The 18,155-nt window shown below is 41.4% G+C and overlaps 1 protein-coding gene across 2 annotated transcripts in view; it reads right to left on the minus strand.

Moving 5' to 3' along the window:
• The window catches only part of ubxn11 (UBX domain protein 11), a 65,088-nt gene that overhangs the window by 43,064 nt on the left and 3,869 nt on the right, over positions 1-18,155 (minus strand). The window contains exons 2-7 of one of the 2 annotated variants that reach the window (XM_072548225.1): positions 17,398-17,435; positions 15,593-15,694; positions 14,107-14,207; positions 13,919-13,973; positions 13,287-13,357; positions 3,218-3,344 (exon numbers count right to left, since the gene is read on the minus strand). In XM_072548225.1, coding sequence (XP_072404326.1) covers positions 3,218-3,344; positions 13,287-13,357; positions 13,919-13,973; positions 14,107-14,207; positions 15,593-15,694; positions 17,398-17,435 — 494 coding nt within the window. The remainder of the gene's footprint in view (positions 1-3,217; positions 3,345-13,286; positions 13,358-13,918; positions 13,974-14,106; positions 14,208-15,592; positions 15,695-17,397; positions 17,436-18,155) is intronic. The other variant, XM_072548226.1, reaches the window with a different exon arrangement.

Consider the following 18,155-nt stretch of genomic DNA (forward strand, 5'->3'; position numbering starts at 1 on the left):
CAGTCTCTCTCTCTCTAATTAAATACTATAATGATTTTGTATTCTTCCTTTCAAAATGGACAAGTTCACATTTACCTCCAGCTTTTTGCTCAATATCAAAGATAGAAAACCTATTAAGTTAGCATCACCAAACGCAATTTTAGACATGTCTAGGAAGTGCATGGCTTTCTACTTGAGTGAGAAAGTATTCCTGAGGGAATGAGATCAAATTCCAAGCAAAATGCTATTAATAGCCTACAACACATCCAGTTGATGATTTGTTCCATTCACTTGAATGGAAAATTTACGGTATCTATAATGGTTGATAGATATATTGCCACTGTTTTCTGCCCAAATTGTGCATATATTTTATGTTCCATTCTGAAATTCCATGGAAATATACTTGACTCAAGGAAAAAAGAAAGATTTGCATCTATACAGTGTCTTTCAAAACCACAGATCGAGTTAAAACACTTCATAGCGAATGAAGACTTGTTTGAAGTGTAGTAATTGTTTCAACTTCTGAGTGTCTCCATTTCTTTCTTCATCTTCTCAAAGTGCATCTTTCCAAGAACGCTTTTGTACAGCACTCCTAATCTAGCCATCCATAGCTCAGTGCTCTGTCCTTCGTCTGGTTTGTTTTGTTTCCAATTGTTTTTGCTCACCAGAACGTATTTTATATTAAAGATACTACATAATTAAAAGTTGTCTTGTTGGAGGAAACTTTCAAGGGAGACTACAGAAATAAACTGAAGGATCTCCAATGAGAGAAAGGATTGAATTTGTGTTCCTTGTCCATAAGCCATCACTTTAGTTTCTCCTCCCTCAAAATGTCATGATCCAATCAGAAAACTCACTACAGTTTGAAAGATGTATCTGTTGGACTGAGCAGTTTGATCTGCAGGTGAAAATGTGTCATTCTGTGATGTAAAACTGAGCTAAGCCACAGTTTCCACTCAATGCATCACAAAACAAAGCTTGTCCTTTTGCAGCATATGCTGACTGTTTCTGTGGTTTAGTCTTGTGAAAAAAAAATTAGAAACAAAGTCTTTACTCCTGAAAGAAGCACTGCTTCAGGAATTCATGACTATACTATGTGAACATAACTAAATGCTATTTTATGAAGGTTGCTCTACATCTTGGCTTCAGTCTTAATGTAAGGAGCAATGTTATCTATACTTCCCGCTGCCTTGGGAAAGCAGCCAACATAATCAATTACCCCTCCGCCACCCTGGTTATACTCTGTTCCACCCTCTTCCTTCAGGCAGAATATATAAAATACGTACCAACAGATTCAAGAACAGCTTTTTCCCCACTGTAATCAAACTTATGACTGGACCACATATGTTAGATTGATCTTTCTCTGCACCTTCACTGTAGCTGTAACACTGCAATATATATTCTGCATTCTGTTTCATTAGATAAAAACAATGACTGCAGATGCTGAAAACCAAATACTGGATTAGTGGTGCTGGAAGAGCACAGCAGTTCAGGCAGCATCCAACGAGCAGCGACCCTGATGTACTTATTTAAAAATCACACAACACCAGGTTATAGTCCAACAGGTTTAATTGGAAGCACCGTAGCTTTCGGAGCGATGCTCCTTCATCAGGTGATGGACAATCATCTGATGAAGGAGCGTCGCTCCGAAAGCTAGTGTGCTTCCAATTAAACCTGTTGGACTATAACCTGGTGTTGTGTGATTTTTAACTTTGTACATCCCAGTCCAACACCGGCATCTCCAAATCATGATGTACTTATGTAAGATATGAATTGTTTGGTTAGCACGCAAAACAATACTTTTCACTGTGATGATAATAAATCAAATCAAATCATTTGTTCTTAATCAGAGACCTGAAGGTTGAGGAAGAGGGGTCACGACTGAGTGTGATACAATGACATCGTCCAGTCATTATACAGGAACCAAAGTTATGGCTGACATTACCTTGCCCCACCCCTCCATGGACAGTGAGGCCAAGTGGAGCCTTCCAATTACAATCTGACTGAGATGAGCTAGCTCAGCACCTCAGGGATGGACCATGTGATTTTGCCTGACTCCATGTCAACCATTTATGAACAATGGAGTTCATTCACCACTTCTACACTAATGCATTTATGTCTATAATCTTATCTGTAATATGAAGAATGACCATGACCAATGTGCCAAAGGACTGCTGGTAAATGTAGTAAGGGCAACAGGAACCAATGAATGTTCCAAAGAATCGGGCTGTTTTACTGGAATTCAAGTAATATGGTGGGTTTGCAATTTTGAGAAAAGCCAGAGAATCAAACAGAATTACACAACCCAGAAAAGCACAATACTGGTTTTGCATTAGTGTACTGCAATGATATAATTGACACTGGGGAGCAGATGGAGGAAATCTAGTCCACTTTGACTAGCAGAAGAGTAGATGTAAAATGAAATCTCTTGTGCTCATAGCACCAAGTATGCTGAGAGGAAGCACTGAGCAAATTCAGGGTAGCAGACACCTGGAGCTTTGACCTTCCCCAAGCTCACAATTGCTCCATACAAGGTGTGCCAGCTCATATAATTTATGAACAACTCATCATATACAGTTCAGCAGTCCAAAACTAGCTGTCATGACAAAAAGATAATCAATGCTAAATCCCATAAATTTGAATATAGGAAATGTGTCTTTCCCAGAATGTGGTGACTATACAAAACTCGCTACCACAAGGAGCGGCCATGGCAAATAGCATATAGTTAAGGGAAGTCACCTGGATAAGCACACAGGGTGAAAGGTATAGAAGGAAATATTAATAGGATTAGATGATCTAGATTGGGGACAGGTCTTGTGATGCATAAATACCATCAGGTTTCAGGTGTGCCTCTATCCAAACCTGTTTTAAAATAAAATGCAATGTAAGAAAAAAAAAACCAAACTTACTTTATCCTTAAGAAAGCAAATTTAATCATATAGTCCCCTTTGTTTCTAAGGTTTTGAAACCATCATTTGCTTGAAAAATCTATCCAGTTAATCCACTTTCAGATGTTGAATCCATTTCAAGGAGTTTTGATTCCTTTTCTTTTTTAAATTAAAAAAGAGAAGTAGAAGTTTTAAGGAAGCTTCAGGCCAAATATCTGTATTTAGACAGCCAAAGTCTGTGCTGAACCCTCTTCAGGGTCACAAGCTCCCTGAATCACTGTGACAGTGCCTCATATTGTGCTGCAAAACAAATCCAACCAAGAACTACATCTAGTAACTGTACAATTTACCTGGGTGTGAAGGTAGCTCACTGGGATTGGGAAGCTCCTGAGGCTCTTCCTCTTCCTTCAAATACACATTGCTGGTCTCATCCTTTTCTGAACCAACCCAAATCATCCCATAATCACTCAGGAATTTCTAGAAAATAACAGCCACAAATATTTCAGCACAATTCTCCATCCTTGTTCTTATTTTTGGTTGATTTTTAAATGGACTGTAATAACTTATTTCAAGAAATCTCTGAAAATGAACCAAAAACCGCATGCTAACATTAATGATATGTCACAGGAGGCCATTCAGCTCATCATATTTGTTTTTGAAGAACAGCACCCTTATGATGATACGAATTGGGAACAGGAGATGACCATTTAGCTCCTGTCGTCAGCTCCATCATTCAACAAGATTATGGATGATCTGATTGTGGTTCAATTCCATATGCCCTTCTAATTCCCTGACCTTTGACTCTATTGTTAGTCAAAAATGTATTTACCTCTGCCTTAAAAATACTTGATGAACTCACCTCCGCAACTCTCTGGGGAGTTTTAAAGACTCACAACCATTTCAGAGAAAATATTTATAGCTTTCAGGGCTGAACATTCAATTCGGCAATTTCAAACCATAATCTCAATGTCCATTTCATGCCCTTGTCTTTGCATGTTTTAGTTTGTGTTTTTATTTTGCTTGCAGTCAGCAGCACACTTTCTCTAAGCACACCTTTTGTTTCTTTTAAAGGGAAGTCAAGGACTGCATAAAAGCAAAAGAACAAGCACACAATGTGGTGAAGATTAGTGGGAAACCAGTGGATTGGGAAGGCTTTAAAAACCAGAGCAGACAACTGAAAAAAACAATGAAAGGGAAGAAGATATAATAATACAAAGGAAAATTGCAAGAGGCTTTTTCTAGATATATGAAACGTCAGAGTGGAATTGGACCACTGGAAATTGAGGCTGGAGAAGTATTAATGGGGAACAAAGAAATGAGGGAGGAACTGAATAGGTACTTTGCAATAGTCTTCACGTTGGAAGATACAAGTAGTATACCAGAACCTCAAGAGAGTCATGGGGCAGAGGAGAGTGTAGTGGCCTTCACTAGGGAGAAGAACAAAGAACTTTGCAGCCCAGGAACAGGCCCTTCAGCCCTCCAAGCCTGCGCTGATCCAGATCCTCTGTCCATACCTGCCATCTATTCTCTAAGGATCAGTATCCTTTTGCTGCCTGCTTATTCATGTATCTGTGTGGATACATCTTAAATGATGCTATTGTTCCCGCCTCTACCACCTCCGCTAGCAACAGATTCCAGACACCCACGACCCTCTGCATGAAGAACTTTCCCTGTATATTTCCCCTAAACTTTTTCCCTCTCACGTCAAACTCATGACCCCTAGTAATTGAGTCCTCTACTCTGGGAAAAAGTTTCTTGTTATCCACCCTGTCTGGACCTCTCATGATTTTGTAGGATACAATCAGGTCCCCCCTCAAACTCCTTATTTCCAATGAAAATAATCCTAATCTACTCAACCTTTCCTCATAGCTCGCACCCTCCATACCAGACAACATCCTGATGAACCTTTTCTGCACCCTTTCCAAAGCATCCACATCCTTTTGGCAATGTGGCAACCAGAACTGTATGCAGTATTCCAAATGTGGTTGAACCAAAGTCTTATACAACTAACATGACCTGCCAACTCTTGTACTCAATACCCCGACCGATGACAGAAAGTATGCCGTATGCATTCTTGACCACACTACTGACCTGCGTTGCCACCTTCAGGGAACAATGGACCTGAACACCCAAATCTCTCTGTACATCAATTTTCCCCAGGACTTTCCCTTTACTGTATAGTTTGCTCTGGAACTGCATCTTCCAAAATGCATCATTTCGCATTTGTCTGGACTGAACTCCATCTGCCATTTCTCTGCCCAACTCTCCTCTGCCCCACGACTCTCTTGAGGTTCTGGTATACTACTTGTATCTTCCAACGTGAAGACTATTGCAAAGTACCTATTCAGTTCCTCCCTCATTTCTTTGTTCCTATCTACATTCTGCTTATTCGCTGACAGTCCCCTTCACTAACTGCTACTCCACCAATCTTAGTGTCATCTGCAAACTTGCTAATGAGGCAACCTACACCTTCCTCCAAATCATCAGAAGGTGCTTGAGAAGCTGAAAGGGCTGAAGATGGACAAGTCACATGTATCAGATGGATTACACTCCAAGATTCTGAAGGAAATAACTGAGGAAATTGTGGAGGCATTGGTAGTGACCTTTCAGGAATCACTGGAGTCAGGGAGGGTCTCAGAGGCTAGGGAAAGGGCTCATGTAACACATCAGTTTAAGAAGGGACAGAGGCGGAAGATGGGAAATCATAGACCGGTTAGCCTCATCGGTAAGATTTTAGAGTCCAATATTAAAGATGAAATTACAGAGTACTTGAAACTTCATGTTAAAATAGGACTGAGTCAGCATGGCTTCGTCAGGGAGCTCATGTCTGACAAATCTGTTAGAATTCTTTAAGAAGCTAATAAGGTTTAACAAAGGACAACCAGTGGACATGATCTATTTGGATTTTCAGAAGGCCTTTGTCAGGTGCTGCAGAGGAAGCTGCTAACTAAGCTATAAAGAACCCATGCTATTAGGGGTAAGGTTTTGGCATGGATTGAGGATTGGCCAACTAGTAGAAGGCAGAGAACAGGGGTAAAGGGGTCATTTTCAGGATGGCAGCTGAGTGATTAGTGAAGTTCCACAGGGGTGTGTGTTGGGACCACAATTATTCCTGTTATACATGAATGATCTAGATGAAGGAATTGAAGGCATTGCTGATGACACAGAGATAGGTGAATCGATGGGTAATGTTGTGGAAGCAGGGAGGCTGCAGAAGGACTTGGATGGACAGGCAAGTGAGTAAAGAAGTGATGGATGGCAGTGGGAAAATGCAAGGTTATGCATACTTTCTAAATGGGGAAAAGCTTTGGAAATCTGAAGCACAAAGGGACTTGGGAGTCCTAGTTCAGGGTTCCCTTAAGGTTAACATGTAAGTTCAGATGGCAGTGAGGAAGGCAAATGCAATGCTAGCATTCCTTTCAAGAGAACTAGAACACAAGAACTGCTGAGGCTGTGTAATGCTCTGGTCAGACTGCATTTGGAACATTTTAAGCAGTTTTGGGTCTCATATCTAAGAAAAGATATGCTGGTCTTCGAGGGAATCCACAGGGGGTTTACAAGAATGATCCAGGGAGGAGGGTGGATGGTATATAAGGAGTGGTTGCGGACTCTAGGTCTGTATTTGATGGAATTTAGAAGGATGTAGGGGTATCTGATTAAAACTTACAAAATACTGAGAGGCCTGGATAGAGTGGGCATGAAGGAAATGTTCCCACCAGGAGGGACTACATTTCATGGGCCCAGCCTCAGAACAAAGGGACTGAGATGAAAAGGAATCTCTTCAGGCAGACGGTGGTCAATCTATGAAACTCATTGTCACAGATTGCTGTGGAGGCCAAGTCATTGAGTGTATTTAAGATTGAGCTACTTGGTTAGTAAAGGGACCAAAGGTTACAGCGAGAAGGCAAGAGAATGATGTTAAGAAACATCAGCCATGATTGAATGGCAGAGCAGATTTGATGGTCTGAAAGGCCTAATTTTACTCCTACATGTTCTGTTCTTAGCTCCTGAAAACCAACTCTTCTGTCAATCAAACTCTCCAGTCTTTAAATATCACAGATCTTCCTTTTGTTCGCATTCCACCCAACCCTTGCTCAAAATGTGTTATTATTTTTAACATATCCCTCTTCAGATGCAAAGTTTCAGGCCTGAAACATTAACTGTTTCACTTACAGATGCTGTCATAATCTAAGTATTTGCAGCATTTTGTTTTATTTTTCTTTCATATTTCCAGCATTTTATCTTTTTCCTTCAGATTTTCAGCATCTGCAGTAGACTGCTTTATGACTGTTTGATTGAAATCCTTTCCAGCTAATGAATTCTCCTGGGTGATCTGGAGATCCTTGATTATCACTAGCATTGAATCTATGACATTTTGGACCTGTTGAAATCCAACTGAAGCAGTCAACCCAACTGTCTTCTATTTCTGACTTGCCTCAACAGTATGGAAATGGAAAACACAACATTCATCGCCGAGGTGATCCCCTTCTGGACAGCAGTTTGATATAATTGACAACAAACAATAACTGATCTCTGGAATGATTTTAAAAATTAAGGACTGGGATGATCATAACTGCCACTGGAATTGATCCATGTGGAAGAAAGTCTTCTTTAAGCACACTACAGATGTCAGAGAATGCCTGAAAGAAAAATTGGAAGGACAGGTGCTCATTCCTCTCCAGTAGGCTAATCTTTTGCTTTTACTACCTGTATTGAGGGCATTTCCTCTCGTGAGCTAGAGCTCTCCCCTACATTCTGTGGAGCAGCAGAGATTGAAGAGAGGTGAGGAGAAGGCAGCTATTGCTGATACTGCTCCTGTTCCTCATCTGAGATACAAGATGTAAGTGGTACCCACGCTTTTGCAAAGGCTGGGAGCTGAGAAGTGCAGATCAAAGGCAAAAGAAAACTTCAATGTGATAGAAATCATCTCCAAAGTTTTGGAAATGCCCTCCAAACAAAGTATCGCAAGGTGCTGTGAACAAAGCAAACATCTTTTGCTGTGTAAAGGAAGCAGCTGACTGATCGCAGCATTTAAAAGCTCCCTTTCTTGTCATTTTCTCAGCTTTATCAATTCTTGCTATGCTTGTGCCTTGTTTGCTTGGGAAGTTCCACTAACTACTGAGTTAGGATCAGAATTCAAGTTTAAAATTACAGCTAATGATTATTTAACATAATGAACATCAGAATCTCAGTTCCAGAAGGGTTTCCTGCCTCCTGGGGAAATCACTTAGATTTAAGGCCAGAATTCAACAGATTCCTCATGGTTTCAGACTGTTTAACTTGCCACCTAGACAAATTGCCACACTCCTTCACACAAAATGCCTAAATGTGCATTCACCGCCCCTTCCCCATCACCACCAGCACTTTATAGTATCGGGTTGGAGGGGGGAGGGGAGGGGATGGAGTGCGGTGTGCCAGGTGGCACTCTTGGAGTGAGGTGTAGTAGGATTATGTCTTGGCTCTTTGTAGGACATAATCCAAACCCAGGTCAGTGAACATTAACAACCTTTAGTAAGGACATATGTTATCCAGTAGGGTTACAAAGGACATCTCTGGAAGTGTACACTCAGGTATCTGTGCTCTATGTTGTTCTTCTTGGAAGACAGACACCTCAGTCAACTGGAATTCCACATTCTTTAGCTATGAAATCAATTTTTCTATAATAGCCACCTTGGCAATAGCAAGAGCCTCTATTTTTTGCATGGTTTCAGATAAAGGAGTTGCTCCATCAGATAATGCTCCTCCTTCCTCAAGAAATAGCAGAGACTTCACAAAGGTTGTAAGTATCAAAGCTGTCTTCACAGAGACTCAAGATTCAGGACATTCACCTCCACCAGCTTATAAACATTAGTGGTAAAATCATTCCCTTGTCCTCTTACTTGAAAGAGCATACACAGGTCCATCATTTCATTTTGTAGCTGGCAAATCATCATGCCTGGTGTTCCTCTGTTCTGCTGCATGCAGACCCTCCTAAAAAGCAGGATCTGCAAACTCCACCTCTGGTTCTAGGGATGGAGTTTCATTAATGACGGCTAGTTCACATTGTAGTGGAGCAATATCAGCTTCTGTCACTGATTAATGAAACAAAAATTCAAATCTATAAAAGCATTTCCATTTAATATGGCACAACGGTGATCAGGAATGACATACAGGGGACTACATCTTCCCATTTTTTGGGAAAAGTGTCATTTTTGGTGAATTTCATGGAGGGTTTCTCTCCTTAAGGCCTAGTAAGTTTCCTCCATGATCATCCCAAAATCACCTTATTAACTACTTATTAATAAGTCCCTATGCTGCCACTCTCATGAATCACTAAATCGATTCTCCCACCTGCAAGTACACACCACTGCCAGGATGTACCTGCACCTTACCTCAGTTGGGGGTTGCAGAATGAAATAATCAGCCAAAATGGTTGCAGAGGATGGTCACTCTCATCCCCAATAAACATATGGTATCTGGCCTTCAAGTACAATAACACAAGTTCTCAAGAATATAGATATCACGTCATCTCCCAGTGTCTCGTATGCAAACCTCTAAGAAATTGTAGAAAGGAGCACATATCGTCTCTGTCAAATTAACCATCATGCCTTGACATTCAATGGCATTAATATTACTGAATTCCTTACTTTCAACATCCTGGAGGTTACCATTGACCAGAAACTTAAGCTACACTAGCCATATAAATTCAGGGGCCACAAGAGTAGGAATATTGCAGTGAGTACCTCTCCTCCTGACTTCCGAAAGCCTGTCCACCATAAACAAGGCATAGGTCAGGGGCATAATCAATATTCCCTACTGCCTGGATGAGTAGAGATCCAACAACGCCCAAGAAGCTTGACACCATCCAGGACAAAGTAGTGAACTTGATTGGTACCAGGTCCAAAGAAAATCTACTCCTTCCACCACTCAGTAGCAGAAGTGTATACAAAATGCACTGCAGAAATTCACCATATCTCCTCACACAGCACCTCTCAAACGGATAACCAATTTCATCTCAAAGAATTAGAGCAGCAGACAGCAGGGACACCATCACCCAATTCTCCTCCAAGCCACTCATCATCTTGACTTGGAAATACAGAGGAACCTCAATTATCTGGCATTCGATTATCCAGAATTCGATTGTCCAAACAAAATACTCCCCGCCTGTTCCTTCCAATAATCGAGGTTTCTCTGTATATCATTGCTCCTTCAGTACCGCTGGATGAACGTTTTGGAATTCCCTACCTAATGGCATTGAGGATCTATTATAGCTGAAGAAGGCAGTTCACTGCCACCTCCTTATGTGCAACTGGGGACAAGCAATAAATGTTGGTCAGCCAGAGATGCCAATGTCTCACAAGTGAACCAAAACAAAATGCTGCATTGAAAGCATTACATAATGCAACTCTATAGATGAACCATGACTTTATCAATAGATGAACCAACGTGAGCTGGAGTAGCCAGTTCTTGCTCAAATTTGCCTTATGGGACTTGATGGAACCTAGTTTCTTCCCAATGGATGGGGGAATGGGAACCTCAGTGTTAATGAGGCAATATTAGGTCGTGATGAGAGTGATAATGGCCTACTAATATCCCCCTTGCTGCTCACTAGTGAGAAACTCACATCAAAGTTTGGGACTTGATTGGGAAAGGTGACTTATTTTTCAAAATATCAAGATAAGCTTCATTCCACATGTCTCATAAGTCTCCCAAATTTCTCACTATTGCCACATTGTTCAGGGCCTGGAAAGATTTTGTCCACAGTACCAGTAACCCCTCTCCTTTTATAACAAAGAACTGGAGTGATCTGACCTTGCACTCTTACTGGAATAGTTCTGAAACCCTGCAGTTGAATATTAAATCGTTGAAGAAGCTCAGGATTAGGCCATGTTAGCATCCGAAAGAATGAATACTGTTTCTCCTGTATCAAAAATAAAATTAGTTTATTTTGCCATTAATTATGCTTTGGGAAAATTTGTATTTGTCCTGAAGGTCTGTGAAATCAGGATAGCAGAAATCCTCTATTTGGTCTGTTAAATCTGGGTACTAGACATTGTCTGGTGGGTCTGTTATATTCTCAAAGAAGAAAACATGCTCCTCAGCATCCTCAAATCCTTTTACAATTGCAGACTGTTGAGGTCTGTTTTAACTTCTTGTCCTTTCAACCTTGTTCTGATATAGCTTTGTTCACTGTGCTCATAACCATCAGTAATATTGGCTGAGCACAGCTTCTGCTGGTGGGATCCTTTATCGCTAAAATGAACATCTGAAGCATTAGGGATGACTATGGGTTCTTCATTTCCATGCTTTATATTTGCAGATTTCTGGATTTCTGTGCACCCTTTTATTTCCAATCACTGTGGGGTGACATGGTGGCTCAGTGGTTAGCACTGCTGCCTCACAGTGCAAAGGACGTGAGTCCAATTACAACTTTGGCAACTGTCTGTGTGGAGTTTGCACATTCTCCCTGTATCTGCGTGGGTTTCTGCCAGGTGCTCCGGTTTCTGCCCACAGTCCAAAGACGTGCAGGCTAAGTGGATTAGCCATGGGCAATGCAGAGGGATGGGTCTGGATGGGCTGCTATTTGGAGAATTAGTGCAGACTCGATGGGCAGAGTGGCCTGCTTCCACATAGTAGGGACGCTATGGTTCGCTGTTTACCTGTAATCCGCTGTTATAAAATGGTGCTGATGATGAATTAATCTGCTCTTTCTTGTGGTCATTTGCCAAAACTTCACTGCTCAGATCACTGATTCTCTCATTTAATGCTTTCTGCAATCTTGACGAGTAATCCTTGAAACCTTCTTTGTTGCGGGGTTTTCCTAGTCTCCAGATGTCTGGCTGATCAATTCCGGAATTTCTCCATCCACGAAATCAACCCATCCTAAGATCTGTTTACTCCTTTAGATATTCCCTGAGAATTCCCACTGCAAAGGTGACTACTTTATTATTTTCTAACCTTCCATGGCATAGTTTGGAAGTTCTATCAAAGGGTCTATAAACTGCTGCCAACATGCATCGAGATCTTGTCTGACAAAAGGTGATCCAAACCCAAGCCAGTAAAGATCAACAAAATTCGTCATTCATAGAATTCCTACAGTGTGGATACAGACCATTTGGCCTAACAAGTCCACAGCGACCCGCTGAAGGGTAACCCACTCAGACCCATTCCTCTAACCTATTGCTCTACATTTCCCCTGAGTGAGTTTTGAGAAGGTTTGTAGCTCAGGTTGAGGGTCTGGACTGCTTGCTGAACTGGAAGGTTCATTTCCAGATGTTTCATCACCCTACTAGGTAACATCTTCAGTAGGCCTCAGGCAAAGCACTGTGCATGATTCCTGCTTTCTATTTATATGTTTGGGTTTCTTTGAGTTGGTGATGCCATTTTCCGTGGTGATGTCATTTCCTGTGGTGATGCCATTTCCTGTTTTATTTTCCTCATGGGGTGGTAGATGGGGTCTAACTCGATGTGTTTGCTGGTAGAGTTCTGGTTGGAATGCATGCTTCTAGGAATTCTCATGCGTGTCTCTGTTTGGCTTGTCCTAAGATGGATGTGTTGTCCCAGTTGAAGTGGTGTCCTTCCTTATCTGTATGTAAGGTTACTAGTGAGAAAGGGTCATGTTGTTTTGTGGCTAGTTGGTGTTCATGTATCCTGGTGGCTAGTTTTCTACTTGTTTGTCCAATGTAGTGTTTGTTACAGTTCTTGCACGGTATTTTGTAAATGACATTAGTTTTGCTTGGAGTCTGTATAGGGTCTTTCAAGTTCATTAACTGCTGTTTTAGTGTGTTGGTGAATTTGTGGGCTACCATGATGCCAAGGGGTCTGAGTAGTCTGGCAGTCATTTCAGAGATGTATAACATATAAATAGAAAGCAGGAATCATGTACAATGCTTTGCCTGAGGCCCACTGAAGATGTTACTTACTAGGGTGATGAAACGTCTGGAAATGAACCATCCAGCTCAGCGAGCAAACCTACATCCATTTCCCCTGACTAATGGACCTAACCTACACATCTCTGAGCACTATGGGCAAATTTAGCATGGCCAATACACCTGACCTGCACATCTTTGGACTGTGGGAGGAAACCGGAACACCCAGAGGAAACCCATGCTGAGAGAATGTGCAAATTCCACACAAACAGTTGCCTGAGGCTGGAATCAAACCCAGGTCCATGGTGCTGTGAGGCAAGCAGTGCTAACCACTGATCCCATTATATATAAGAGGGTGTACAGAGGTCGCCCTTGGAACCCTACACACTCAAGTCTCAGTTCCATGCAATGTATCAAAATCTGACATCACTGGTGTTACAGTCTACTAATTAGCACAGCAAAATTAACATAACCCATTATACTCTATAAGGTACTAGTGAAAACCAAGAAGGACTTTGAGTGGGTGATGGTGTGATGAAACTTGGTTCCAGTGCATCGGTGAACCTCTTACCTCCATTTCCCACACTTGATTCTGAAGCTGATGTAATTTTTCCAACTCCTGCTTTCTTTTGGGTTTATCAGCTATTACAAGAAAAGAATAAAGAGAAACAGGATTAATGAAAAAAAAGGCTTCCAAATCAAAACAGTTCCATCCGAAGTTATCCTAAGCTAAGACACCACTATCTTATTAACAATTCTGTCTCTGATTAACAATTCTCTGCAGAAAAGTCTTCCTATTTTGTCCCAGATTATCTGTGTAAAACCAACAGAAACTTTCTCCCTGTTTACCCCATCAAAAAACACCTCTCCGAAATCCCCCACTTTGCTCTCAGACCAACCCCAGCTGCTCTAATTTTGTCTAAAATACTTAACTTCTGATAAATTCCCTCTGCACTAACTCAAGGTATTGATATCTTTCCTAAAGGATGCAGAATATTTAGCAGAGGTGTAACAATAAAGGTCTACAATCTAGACAGTGAGTTTTGCATCATTAGCACATTTATGATACTGCAGTTGCATCATGGCAACTATAAATAAAAGGCATAAGCCTCTGCAAAACTTCTCACCACACTGCACAACATCTTTGATATACAGCATTAGCACTGGACATAATTTTATTTATAGTAATGAAAAGGTCTTTACCATTGGACAGCTGGAGTAAACTCAGCTTTTCTTCCAACACAGCAATTTTCTGGTTCTGTCAAAAGAGAGACAATATGATGAAGAAAATATTTCAATGTCTATGTTATGACAGAGTGGATAGCTGAGAAATTCTTTCATGACATCAGTTGGGAAATTCCTGCCTGACATTGTCTGGAAAGCTGCCTTACCTTCCTGCTGATCTCCTGTGCCTGGCTTCGGACCCGCTGTTCCATATCGGTCAGCCGTTTCACCATAGTGGACATGAGCTCAGCATCACTGATACTTGAGTCTGGAGACACACAAATACGACAACAAGGTGAATGCTAAATGTATTATAGTAACCCCTGAAACATCAGAGAATCATAGGGAGCCGCTTAGGTGGTAAATTCTTATGTCCATATAATGCCAAGTTGGAGATCACCATTCTAATCCCATTTTTCTCCTCAGTCCCTATACGTTTGATGTTGTCCATCAAACGTTTATCTAATTTCCTCCCAAATATTGAGATTTTCTCACCTTCAGTAATTGCTTTGGTCAGGATCTAATATTCTAACAGCCATTTACATTAAAGTCCTCCCACCACCATTTTTCTGTTTCTAACACTATTCTGATTATTTTTGCTTTTAGCTGCTCATTATATGCAAGCTCTTTCAACTACAAACTTATGTTCCACTGCAAGCCTTATGTCTTTCTCACCATAATATTCTTCACCCACTAAGCTTTCATTTTCTTTGATACAAACTTCCAATATGGATCATTTCCCCCTCTATTCTCCCAATTCACTACCCTTCTATTCTACCTAAACCATATAAGTTATTTGCTCCCTCGGCCATATTAGCTCCCACATTCATAACAACTGAAAATATTTCCCTAATTGCTACGTCAAAATAATTTTCATCAGTCATAAAAGGATAGCCTCCTTGGTGATGACAATACTGCATTATCCACCCCTCTCCATCCCTTCAATATTCTTTCTGAAGCTTCTGACACAAATGACCACATTATACTCTTCCATTGCCCCATTGGTAACCTTGGCAGAAGACTGTTTGCTTGGTTCTAATCTTGAATATCCGGTGGTCAAATTGAAACAGAGCAAAGTATCTTGAGAAACAGGCCTCTCTTCTCACCCTTGTGTTGTTTCCCCTGGAGATCCCTCTTTCTTATCTATACTCTGCCATTTGTCATCATCATCCAAAGACATGGGGCTGAATCTGACTTGGTGGGAGGTAAGGGCTACAGTGGGAGACAACAGCCAAGGTGGTTTCTGGGTATCTACTTGCCCATCAAGGGTTGGGGAGGAAAGACAGTCCCTGTTTGGGACTGGATGCCACTTAGTTGGCATGGAAGCAGGCATCTTGTTCAATTAAAGAGACAAGTCACAACCATTGCAGTCTGTGAACTTTAGCTCATTCATATCATAGATGCCTGTCTGCTGCAAACCCTATTGAATGATTACCCTAACAAGTCAACTAACGCCTTGAAGTTTTTGCCTTAATATTTGAATCCCTCCTGATTTTTGGTACTCCATCTTTCCCCTACATCTCTGTGACCACTCTTACTCTATAAAACCCAATTACTCTCTAAGCTCTTTGCTCAACTGAATCAGGTATCTTGTTCATCTCCCTCTCCCAGTTTCTGTCCCTGGTGTTTCACGATCCTTTTAATAAGTCTTGCCTTTTGCCTTTGGCCTCTGTGATGGGGACGAAGTAGAAGCTGCTGAGGAATTTGACCATGACAAAGGAGGAAGGATCTCACTCAGCAGCGCAGCCTCATCATCTGCAGGAAGAGACAAATGCTTTAAGGGGTCATTGTTTTGCTTGGTGATATCATTTGCATTGTCTCACCAAACACTCCCAGGGCAGATACAAGGTTTGGACACTGCATAAATCTCCAATTTGTATCCTCTCAAAATGTAACATGCACATCACAACTGCACCTGTAGGACATCTGTCATATCAGCCAATGCAATCAGACAGAGTACAATGACAAATGCATACTGAGTGAAGTCTTGTTCCCTTTCTGGTTGGCTGTTCACCAGTGATGTGCATTGACAATATCATATGGTGTGCAGAAACCGCAAGTTCAGCAGAAGTGCTAAAATGTTATTTGCAGCACAAACTCATATCTTATATTAAGCAAAGCTCACTACTTTCTGTGAAGTAGAAAGAAGTCTCTGGCACTAATCTGGGAAAGGTACAGTCCAAAAAAGGGTTTCAAGGAACTGGTTCTCTTAAATCTGTAAGGTCAATCAGAGGCTTTTTAAACAGTGAGTTGAAAAACACAAAAAGTAACCAGTCTATGACTCTGGGTGGGAACAAAACTAATGTGTGGTCTTTGGCTACACCTGGATCCAGGAAGGTAGAGAGGGCTGTAGGCCCTCATGGAGCACTCGCCTTCTAGCTTTTTCGCTGCTTCGTACTTGCCTTCTGGCAAGTGAACTGCTCCCTATTGCTTTGGGTAACTCAAGGCTGACTGGGATTTTTCAGTCGTCCACAGTCCTTGACCATTTAACCAACTGACAATAGTGTCTCTGGAGATGGGTAGGCCCCAAACCTGAGCCAGCCAAATAGCTATTGCCAGGAAGAGTGTCAGGAAACAGACAAGCTGGCCAACTATGGCATCTTTGAACCTTGTCTGCCTCTGCTCTTGATTGAAAAGTGTAGTGCTGGAAAAGCACAGCCGGTCAGGCAGTATCCCAGGAGCAGGGCAGTCAATGTTTCATGCATAAACTCTTCATCAGGAATGTTTTTGACTCTGATCTCCAGCATCTGCAGTCCTCACTTTCACCTGCCTCTGCTCTTGACGTAACTGATCCTTCTGCCACAAGTAATAGTTCCCCTTCATTTACCCTTTCACAATACAGATATGATTTTGAATTGATCTGGAAAGTCTACTTTGAAATTTTTTTTATGAAGAGAACAATTTTAGTTTCTCTTGTCCACAAACGAAAGCTACTAGAGACTGCACATAACTGGGTAGGACTGTGATGGAGAAGTCACAGCTGAAATGAACCTAGACTACACCAATACCACTGTGGGTATTTTTGAGTTGGGATCACAATGGTGATCGAGAGTGTAAGCTCTTGGGAGAAAAACAGTTATACATTAAGTCGGAGACATCTGGAATATGAACTGAAGGTATAGCTCTTCGTGGATATTTTGTTGTCCACACCAAGCAGACTTGTTCTGTGGGTACAGGTGGATTTAGCAGCCTCAAGTGAAAAAGTGCAGAATCCAATTCTCAAAAGCAACTCTAGCTTACCACTTCAGTCCAGTGGTTAGTTCACTCTGCAGAGACTGAGATCAATTCCAGACTCACCACCACAGGATCATAAGGCAAGGTGTGTGAGGACCACTAATGTTCCAGAGTAAGGCAGATCCTGGCATTGACACAGCTCAGCAGCTCTTGTTAACTACTATGGCTACAGGATATATCAGGATTAGAATTTTAATGTGTCTGTGATAGTTTGGCTGCCTTACCTGTGTAGCAGTCCTTTTCAAAGCACACTGCTTGTTTGCTGTGAAAAATACACCAAAATAAATTAAAACATTTACGAGTGATAGCTCTACAAAGGCAAGTTCTCTTTTCTCTATTCAGTAACGTGAGTATACACAGGCAAAATATTTTGAAAAGAACAAAACAAAAGGTATGTATATATACAATTACAATAGGATTAGAGGTGTCAGCTATTGTTTAATGGAAGGGAAAGTGAGGACTGCAGATGCTGGAGATCAGAGTCAAAGAGTGTGGTGCTGGGAAAACACATCCAGTCAGACAGCATCCGAGGAGCAGGAGAATCGATATTTTGAGCATAAGCTCTTCGTTAGAAATGCCTGACAAACAGCTTATGCTCAAAGCATCAACTCTCCTGCTCCTCGGATGCTGCCTGACCGGCTGTGCTTTTCCAGCACCACACTCTTTGACTATTGTTTAAAGGTCGCATGCTTGACTCCAAGTGAGGAGACTGAGGGTTTTAAGAACCTGTTCCAGGGACTAGAGTGCAATAATTCAGCTTGACAAAGCTAGCCCATTGGGAAGGGAGTACTGCATATCACAAAATGCCAAATTTCCATTGAGATAATAAACTGAGATCCTATTATATCAGGTGACTAAGACAGATCTCACATCTCTGTTTTAAGATAAGCGGGGGAGATTATCCCCAGTGTCCTGGCTAATATTTATTCTTCAAACACCATCAATATTAAAAGTTGTTATTTCTTGATTCTGAGAGGAACTT

The sequence above is a fragment of the Chiloscyllium punctatum genome, chromosome 27, assembly GCF_047496795.1.
Source record: "Chiloscyllium punctatum isolate Juve2018m chromosome 27, sChiPun1.3, whole genome shotgun sequence".
NCBI classification, from domain to species: Eukaryota; Metazoa; Chordata; class Chondrichthyes; order Orectolobiformes; family Hemiscylliidae; genus Chiloscyllium; species Chiloscyllium punctatum.